The sequence below is a fragment of the Buceros rhinoceros genome, unplaced genomic scaffold (assembly GCF_000710305.1).
Source record: "Buceros rhinoceros silvestris isolate BGI_N320 unplaced genomic scaffold, ASM71030v1 scaffold13510, whole genome shotgun sequence".
In the NCBI taxonomy this organism is placed as follows: Eukaryota; Metazoa; Chordata; class Aves; order Bucerotiformes; family Bucerotidae; genus Buceros; species Buceros rhinoceros.
In genome coordinates, this window is record NW_010387977.1 from 3,920 (window position 1) to 12,987 (window position 9,068).

At 56.2% G+C, this 9,068-nt stretch overlaps 1 protein-coding gene across 1 annotated transcript in view; it reads right to left on the reverse strand.

The window, feature by feature from the left end:
• Positions 1–3,334: 3,334 nt before the first annotated feature.
• Positions 3,335–9,068, reverse strand: part of TMEM63B (transmembrane protein 63B) — a 16,555-nt gene continuing 10,821 nt past the window's right edge. The window contains exons 13-23 of the mRNA XM_010142692.1: positions 8,860–8,997; positions 8,438–8,591; positions 8,067–8,173; positions 7,192–7,278; positions 5,762–5,827; positions 5,461–5,623; positions 5,211–5,316; positions 4,887–5,054; positions 4,631–4,746; positions 4,315–4,395; positions 3,335–3,499 (exon numbers count right to left, since the gene is read on the reverse strand). Coding sequence (XP_010140994.1) covers positions 3,335–3,499; positions 4,315–4,395; positions 4,631–4,746; positions 4,887–5,054; positions 5,211–5,316; positions 5,461–5,623; positions 5,762–5,827; positions 7,192–7,278; positions 8,067–8,173; positions 8,438–8,591; positions 8,860–8,997 — 1,351 coding nt within the window. The remainder of the gene's footprint in view (positions 3,500–4,314; positions 4,396–4,630; positions 4,747–4,886; positions 5,055–5,210; positions 5,317–5,460; positions 5,624–5,761; positions 5,828–7,191; positions 7,279–8,066; positions 8,174–8,437; positions 8,592–8,859; positions 8,998–9,068) is intronic.

Here is a 9,068-nt window from a genome sequence, read left to right on the forward strand (position 1 = left end):
TCTGCAGGCAGAGCTCCCCCAGCCACAGACAGCAGCCGAGGCCACAGCTGCACCCACAGAGACCGGAGCATCCCAGCCCACCTGCTGGACTGGGGGCAAGGGCGGTAGGTGACCCTCTTCTCTTCATCTCTTGCCTCATTACCCCTTGGTGGCCTTTAAAGCTGCTTTCACAGCTGCCTGTCCTAGGGTAGGAAACATCTCCCCTGTCATCCCATCACACAGGCTGTCTTACCTCCTGCCCCTTGTGCTTGGGAACAGTTTCTGTCAAAACATCTGCACAAATACCTGTGCAATTTTCTCGTTCCCTTCCCTCAAGCTTCCCTTTGCAGTGATGCCTGCAGGGACGTGGCAGCAGGCACCATTCTTCTCCGGGTCTTCGGTTCTCTTTGTGCCCAGCTGTTGCTTCTTCCGGGTCCTTTGGGTGTGGGCTGTCAGAGGGAGGAGAGCTTTCGGTCACCTGCTCACAATGGCACATGAAGCCACAGAACCTGATCGCAGCAAGGCAGGACAGAACTGGGAGCCTGGGGTCACTCATCTGTCTCAGAGGCTTGATCCACTCACTCCTCATCCCTCTGTTGCATCACGCTCTGAGCAACAAGTCAATGAGCGTACAGCAGCTGCCCGAAACCAGCCCCAGCCTGCCCCACAGAGCTGCAGGGAGGAGTCCAGGGGGCTGACTGCTTGCTGCCTGCCCCTGTGCTTAGGGGGTGGCTGAGCTACTAGCAGCATCACACAGCAGGGAAGTGCTCCCTGCCAAGCTGTGTTCCAGGGGTCCAGCAACCCTCTCCCAAAGGTCTTAGCTGTCCCCCCAAGCCAGGCTAGGAGACAAGTTTCTGGACGGCGACAGCAGAAGTGGCCATGTGATTTGCTATTAGCACCAGGTGGCTAGGCCAGCAAAACTCCCCTCCCACACCATGCCCAAAGCATCTTCCCCCACCCACCTGTTTTTAGCAGCAAAGCCTCTGATGCCTGCGCAGGCCAGAGGGAGAGCCCCCTCGGGCGCAGAGAGCGCCTAGCTGGGTTACTAGCAGCAGGGCGGGGCTTGTGCTCACGCAGGGGGAATGCACAACCCCCTGCTCCTCCTGTTGCACCATGCACGCTCCTTCACCCCTGCTGCAGCTGGGGTCCTCTCCTCCTCCCACGACCCAGCCCCTAACCCACTCCACAAAGAAAAAGACAGCAAGAACAATAGCTCGGTTTTTTCCTTTTTTCTTTTGTACACAAATATATACAGGGTATTATACACATCTCTACACAGACGGTGCCACTCGGAACACACGGCTCTCTGCAGGCAGAGCTCCCCCAGCCACAGACAGCAGCCGAGGCCACAGCTGCACCCACAGAGACCGGAGCATCCCAGCCCACCTGCTGGACTGGGGGCAAGGGCGGTAGGTGACCCCCACATGCCCTCCAGTCCCTGACAAGCCCTTGGAGCCGGGGCAGCCTGGCCTCCTCATGCGTCAAAGACTCACACCGCTCCCTCTCTGCCCCCACTTTCCTCTAGGCCTGCGATTCCTATAGAGGGGTGTACAGGGAAGTCTGCTATGTCCGCCCCAGAGCAGCCCCCCACCTGCTCTGTGTATGTCTCCCCTCTTACAGGGGGGACAAGCCACGGGATGTCGCCACCCTTCCCCAGAGCAGAGCTGACACCTTCACTTGTTCAGGTCTATTAAAGTGCTTGGAGCTCCAGGGCCAGTACAGGTAATCGAAAAGGTAGAGGACTGTCTCCTTCCAGCCAGCTCCATCTGACCCTGGAGGGCACAGCCCAGTAAGCTGGTGCAGCACCCACAGATGACAGGCAAAGGGAGGAGGATAGTGTCCGCAATGAGCACCAAACAGGACGGTGGCAGGGGATTGAGGGAAATAAATATAGCTCAATAGCAGGGAGATTTATTATTTTCCTTTACATTTTACACAATGGGAGGAGGGAAGCACTTGAAGGCAACTCATCCTCACCAGAAACCTCCTCACAAAAAGCCTTCAAAGAGGGTGAGACCACCCTGCAGATGCCAGGGGCTCCAGTCCACCTCTCCAACCCATCCTGTCCCCTGCCTGCCTCTGGAATGCAGTTGTCACCAGGGACGGGTCAAGGGCAGGGGTAGGGGAGGAAAAGCTACCATTCTCTCAGGCTGGGTGATGGTGGAGGAGCCTACACCCAGTCAGGGTAGGTGAAGAGGCTTCTATGCTCCTCAAGAAGAATGGTGGGCTGCTTGGAGAGGGCTCCCAGACACTGCTCTCGCAGGACTCCTTCCCTTTCCGACTGCATCAGCTGGGGGAAGACCCTGCAGCAGCTCAGGGATGGCAGCCCATGGACCCCTGTGGCAACCAGGCAGCGCTAACTCCTCAGGGTGCCAAGGGTCTGCGGGCCTGAACCCCTTCTCTCCTCCCTAGCACCCAGGAGACTCTCTGCACAGTCCCCTGCCCCCAGGCCTGACCCCGCTGTGCAGTCAAAGGGCAGCAAAGGGCAACACAGTACCACGCAGGGGTCAGGTTAGTCTTTTTTTGGAAAGGGGAGTAAAATGTGCAAAAAAAAGCCACTTCAAATGATGATGATGCTGCATTCCCTTGCCTGTGCCCCTGGGGAGGAGGGGACAGGACCTGGGGGGGAGGCTGCCTGCACCTCCTCCTGCCCATGGGAAATGCCCTCAGCACCCCTCACTCTGCAAGGGGCTGCCCTGCTCACGCCAGCCTTGTGCTCCTTCCTTGTGGCCATCCCTGACCACAAGGCCAGTCTGCCACCATCCTCTGTGCCTGGCCCAGCTCCTAGCACGTCATGCCAAGTGGGTGCTGCAAGGGGTTGAGAAAGGGCAGCACAAGAAGGTGCAACAAAAGCCACCTACCTCCCTAGGTGGGGCTTTAAATACGCTGAGTAAAGCTTTTTGTTTATCACCTTCCTGTAAATCTAATGAGTTATTACTGTCTCTTGCCAGGAGGACAAGGGATAGAGGGGCCTGCTGAGAAGACACCAAAGGTTCTCCTTGTGCCCCTGTCCACAAAGCACCCATCCTTCCTCCTCCCTGCGGGTCCAGAGCAGCACCGTGGGGCTCACAGGCCCCCTCCTCCCCAGCCCCTCGGGGTTTTGGGGTCTGGGGATACATTAAAGAATGTAACTAGTGAAGAGCATGCCTGCCGAGCTGCCAGGCTGGCGCAGGGGTGAAGGGCAGGGAAATGGAGAGCTTGCAGCAGGGCCTCTGCCCTCACTGAAGGCAGTGGCCCTGAGGGGGGCAGGCAGATGAGGGCAGCGGCCAGCACCCTTGGGTGCCTCTCCCCAGGTCTCCGTGCGCTCAGCCTGCCCCACTCCTGGGCCTCCTTGCACTTCCACCCTCTGAGCTCCCTACTGGTGGATCTCGTTCTCTATCAGGCTATCCTCACATGACTGGAAATCTGTGTCGTTCATGCCATCGGCGTTGATAAGCTCTTCGTCCTGCGACCCCTGCTCCTCCGACTCTGTCGCTTCGCCCTCTGGCGATGAGTCCTGCAGCACTTGGGCGATGTACTTCTGCTGGGGCGAGGGGTGAAGAGAGAGCAGAAACACACGTAAGCCTGGGGTGCTTCTCATGGCAAGCAGAGTGCAACACGCGAAGTGCCACGCGAGAGGCTGAGCGTGGGGAAGGCAAGTAAGGGCTCAGACTCCAAGGAATGTAACAGGAGAGGAGGTAAAAGCAGGGAAGCCTTGGCCCTGCAACAGTGGATGTGCCAAACTCCAGCACTCTGGGACAGGCAGCACCCAGGGAGCCAGGGCTGGGAGACCATGTGGCTTCTCATCTCTCTGGAGCCCACGTGGACTGCAAGATCGTGCTCCCTTTTTTGCCAGTGGACATGTCCCTCTGAGGCTCTGCCTGCCTCCTGTGCGAAATCTTTTGGAGGGGTGAGGCTGCCCTTAGGTACATGGACACTGGGAGTAAGCCTGGATTACCTGTGCACATCCCAGCCCCGCTCTCCTGAGAAAGTGGGGGCCTCTGCTACACCCCATCTCCGCATGCACCCCCTGAACAGCAGTGCACAGACTCCAGCTAGAAAATACCATGGTGGAAGGAAGCAGCTGAAATGATCCAGTAAACCAAGGAGAAGTTCAGAAAACTGAATCTGGGATCTCAGAGAGTTGGGTAGGGGAGGGGACAGTCCCCAAAGCACTTTCACGGCCTTCAAGGCAATGAAACCCCTTTGCACTGGCGCTAGGACCAGCTTGGTGAGTGACAGCCTTTGCTGATGGGCAAGCGTGCAAAGATGGAGAACGAGAAGGGAGAGTGACATGGCTGGATTCACTGTCCCAGCCAAGAGAGAGGCAGAAAGGAGGTGGGGACAGGGACTCACAGCTGATTTAGGAGCCGGCAGACTGGTGGCAGGTCTTCCATTCTGCCTGTTTTCTATGGTGTCCACCTCTGTGTGGTCAATCTGGAGAGGAAAGGAGAAACTGAGAGTCTGCTGAAGCAACATGTTTGCTGTCACAGCACAGGACCAGCACACAGGCAGCAGCGATAGCCTTGGCACTGTCCCCTCCGTGAAGCCAGGGTTGAGAGGCACTGCCAGGGAGCAGGCTTGGACCCCCCCTCCCAGAGCCCTTGGTGTTTTGCAGTTGAGCTGTTCTCCCAAGAAGGGTCCCACGCCCCCAGCCAGCACTCCACCTCACCTTGTAATTGTGAGCACTGAGGTATTTGAAGTGTCCGAAGCAGACATGACACAGGCAGATCACAATGGTGATCACAAGGACCACAAAAGTGAACATGGAAGTGGGTGCCAGGAACCCTGTGGCAAAGGAGAACCAAAGCGGTGGTGTCAGAGGCACCCTAGCCATGGTCTGCAGCTGGGAGCTGCCAGAACCACAGCCTGGCCAGGGAAGCAGCTCTGTAGGAGGCCAGGGGCTGGCATCCCAGCCCGATACTCGCCTGTGCGCATGGTGGAGAAGAAGAGAAGCCAGAAGAGGCAGAGGATGGGGGCTGCTACCACCTGGTTCACAGCCCCTGAATGGATCTTCTTGTCCAGCTTCGCCGGCAGGTAAGCATAATACAGGTTGTACCGGTCCACCAGGTGCTTCAGCAGCATGTACATGAGCCCTGGAAGAAAGGGAGGGATGCCAGCAGAGCAGGGAATCAGCCTCTTTCCCAGTGCCTCTGGTTGACAGGGAATTCTCCCCCACACCACCCTTCTTGCCTCCCCCACTTGAGCTTTCCCCAGGGTCTGACACAGGGAGGCAGAGGTATATCACTTACCAAAAGGGACAATGATGGGACAGGTGATGCTGTATGTCATGACCACGGTGAAGACACACATCATCCATGCATAAGCAGCCCCAAACTGGAACTCGTAAGCCTGGTGCTGCAAGAGGGAACAGAGACCCATCAGCACAACCCTGGAAACTGAGTGGTGGTGTGTACCACGCCAGTCGTACACACAGCACTGGGCAAGCCCACCGGGGCACCACTGCAGCACTCCCATCCCCCTCTCAGCCCCACGACATACTCGTTTGACATTCCTCCGCTCAGCGGCGGAGCGGGCCAGGCAGAGGCGTATCATGTACATAAGCAAGCCAGGGATGCGCAGCAGGTCCATGGCGTTCCCGATGAAGGCAGAGGCGATGACGTAGTTGACGAAGAAGGCTCCGTTGTCCGGCAGGAACACGCACCTGGGGAGGTGCGGCGAGAGCAGGCTGCAGGAGGTGCTCCCTCCTTGCAGGACAGCAAGGGACCCCCCAAGTACCTTTGGACTCCGACAAGAACCTCCCTCCCTTGCAAAGAAGGGCATTTTGCCCAAGTCAACTTACTCAAATCGCACGGCAGCTTCAGCAAGGAATTTTTTGTCAAACAACCAGCGGAAAAACACATCCAAGCTGTGGGGGAGGGGGGCGAGAAGAAAAGAGGAACAGTCAGAAGCAGCAGTTGACAGACACGCACAGGCAAACAGGTGGAAGAGGCTCTAGGAGGACCCAAAGCTCTGACCATAGACTGTTTTGTTCCCTCTTGGGATGTGTCACCAGCAGTTACGTAAATCAGACACTGGGGAAAACTGCAGCACCCACGAAGGGATGTAAAGCTTCCTACTCTCATGTGTGTTCTTCTCTCTTTGCCTTGATCCTATTGGTGTTTTCATCTCCCCTTTGTTTGGGCACAACATCCACGCAAGGAACAGGTGAGTGACTCTACAGAAGAAACTGCGTAGGTACTGGGTAGGTACCTTCCACCACAGAGATTAAAAAAATCCCTTGTGAGAAACATCCCATTTTCCTCAATTTTGATTTTTTGGATATAAAACCACCCAATCCTCTGACACCTCATGTACTGGTGGATTACAGAGCTCCAGAAGCAACAGCAGGGCCACTGAGTCCTCAAAAGGAAGCACGGTGTGTTTAATGGTATCTGGTCAAAATGCAAACCTTCCTAGAGCGTTTGGCTGCCCCGGCTGTAAAGCTATACGCAACACGGCAGTTTTGACTTGGTGGGAAACATTGCTGTAGTTGCCCACCGGGATGGAGGACTATTCTTCTGCCTCTGCCAAAGGGCCCGTCTATTCTCCGGAGCTGCCTGACTTCACCACTGAGGAGCTGTATCCCAAATCGTGAATTTAGATGGGTGTAGATCCGCCCCCCCGCCGAGAGGACACCCTCTCCCACTCCCACCACCCAGTTTTTCCTTCCTCACGCTGCTTCCCTACTCAGCCACTGTTTGGCGTTGGGAGCCCACTCCAATGGGTGGCTGCCGATAGACCGCTACTTGCCACAGGGCATTGCTGGAAGCAATCTTCCCTGCAGGAAGATTTGGGGGCTCATGTCCAGATGGATAAGTATTGCTGCAGCCTACACATAACCATCCCATCCAGCCAAGAAGTGCAACTTAGTTCTGGCTCAAACGGGGAATTCACTAGTTTTGTGCAAAATTCAGAGTGCACACTGAGCACAGAGATGGGGAGGGCCTCTTTCACCAGCAGACCTTGAGCAGATTCTTCACGTGTCCATCAACTGTGCCAATTTTTGCTGCATTGTTTGTAACACCATGACACATGTCAATGCATCTGAAGATTGAATCAACAAGCTCCTAGAGACCCAGCCAGGTGCAGTCTGGCCTGGACCCCCAAACACAACTAAACACCACTTTCCCAAGAGGATGGTGGCCAGGGGACTTGCGCAGCAGGGAAAGGATGTAGTGTAGGAGAAAAACTGGGGTGCATTTCAACCATCCCCGTGCGCCCGTTCCCTACCTGCTCAGGCCCAGCGATGGCAGCAACAAGACCATGAAGATGAGGAAGGTGTAACACTTGTGCATGGTCGTCCTGTTCTCTCCAGACCTGAGGGCAGAGAGGCTGTTAACCTTTCACTGTCACCCTGCTAGTCCTCTAAGTGTGACCCCATCGCTTTTTCATCAGAAAATACCACCCAGTGTCTAATTGTAAACCCCACCCTCTCCAGTACTGGTGCACGAATGAGCCCCATTTTCCTCCAGGGTGTCTGAGGTCTGTTCTTGAGTCCTTCCCCCTTGTCTCACAGTTCCTTCCCAAACCTCATATCTTTAGAGGATTCTCTGCAATCACCTCTCTTGACCTGCTCAATCCTCTGCGGTGGTGACATCCCCCCCCACCCGTCTTTGCAGCATAAAGCAGAAAACAAAGCTTACATCAGTGTCCTGTGGAGAACGTGCCTCAAGCAGCACATTTCTAGCGCTCTTCAATTCAAAAGCCTTCCCTGTGGCCAGAAGCCACAGCAGCTAAAGCAATCTGCCCTTGGAGAAGCTATGGCTAACACTTGGGTACAGGCACACCACCCCTGCTTGCCCACCTGAGCCAAGACTTCCCTCGCTCCTAGCATTTACCACAGGGACCACCCAAACTCCTCCCAGCTTTCTTCCTGTAGACCTGTGCCAAGCTCTGCTCAGAAAACCGTGCTGCACAACAGCAGCTCCGGACGGGCAGAACAGCTGTGCGCAGCAGACCCCAGCCGTCCAAGAGGTGCAACATAACACCATGCTTGCAGTGGAAGACAGAAGCTGAAGCAGAAGGATCCAGCCAAGCGCTCTGTGCCAGTGGGAAGTGTCTAGGGGCCAGGCAGCATGCTGGTACGACTAAGAACAGGTCCTTACCTGGTCCAGTGTGCTTCAAAGAAGGCAGAGTAATACACGATGGTGGGCAGCAGAGCAGAGAAGCACCACAGCAGCAGGGTGGGGAAGAACTGGGTGATGATGGGGTTCTGCAACGAGGCATAGAAGAGACCGTGTGTTACGTGGTGCGGCAGCTCCTGCTCCAGAGGCAGGTACAGCTGCTTTCGCTGACAAGTCCCCAGCGCCACAGCTGTCACTGCACACTGGCCAGGCTCAGCACCTCCCTCACAATCAGGCTGATAGGACCTGGGAAACACCGAGAATCTCTCCCTCTACACCTCCCTTGCAGGGGCTGTTGTGCCTCAAGGTGGTTCCCATGTTACCCATCCTACACCCGCCTCTGAAGGCCTTACATTGAGGTACTCCACAGGCTTGGTGACATTGAACTTGTCCATAGTGGTGATGATGATAGCAGGAGTGGTGAGGAAGAAGAGAAGGATAAAGAGGACCACATTGATCACAAGGCAGCGGATCCACCAGATGAAGCCCCGGATGGAGAGGTGTTCCCTGGGAGAGGGGAAGGAGGTCATCAGGATGGCTGCATGGGAAGAGGGGCAGGTCTGTGCACACCACGGCCCAGCCCGTGTGAACAGCACTCGGGGCGCTAGCCCAAGGCTTTCCACGTCCAAGTCAGATCAGACCTGTAACTCAGTCAGGCTGGACCCCAGCAAGAAAAACCTTATTCGGTTACCAGAGGAGCAAGGGGGGAAGGCGACAGGGAGGGTGCACCCCTTTCCCATTGGCAGGGTCTGGTGAGCCCCACAGAGCTACCCACCAGTAGATGTTCTGTGGGTCAGGGGCATAGCTGACGGTCCAGTTGGAGACGTGGAGGGACTCGCTGCAGGAGGAGGCACTGGGCTCCCCACGGCACGCACAGCCCTGGCACTTACAAGCATTGAAATCTTTGAGGATTCTGAAGAAGAGAAAGAGAGAGATGCTGACACAGAAGGTTGGCCGGGACAAGCCGAGAGCCCTGTCTAAGTG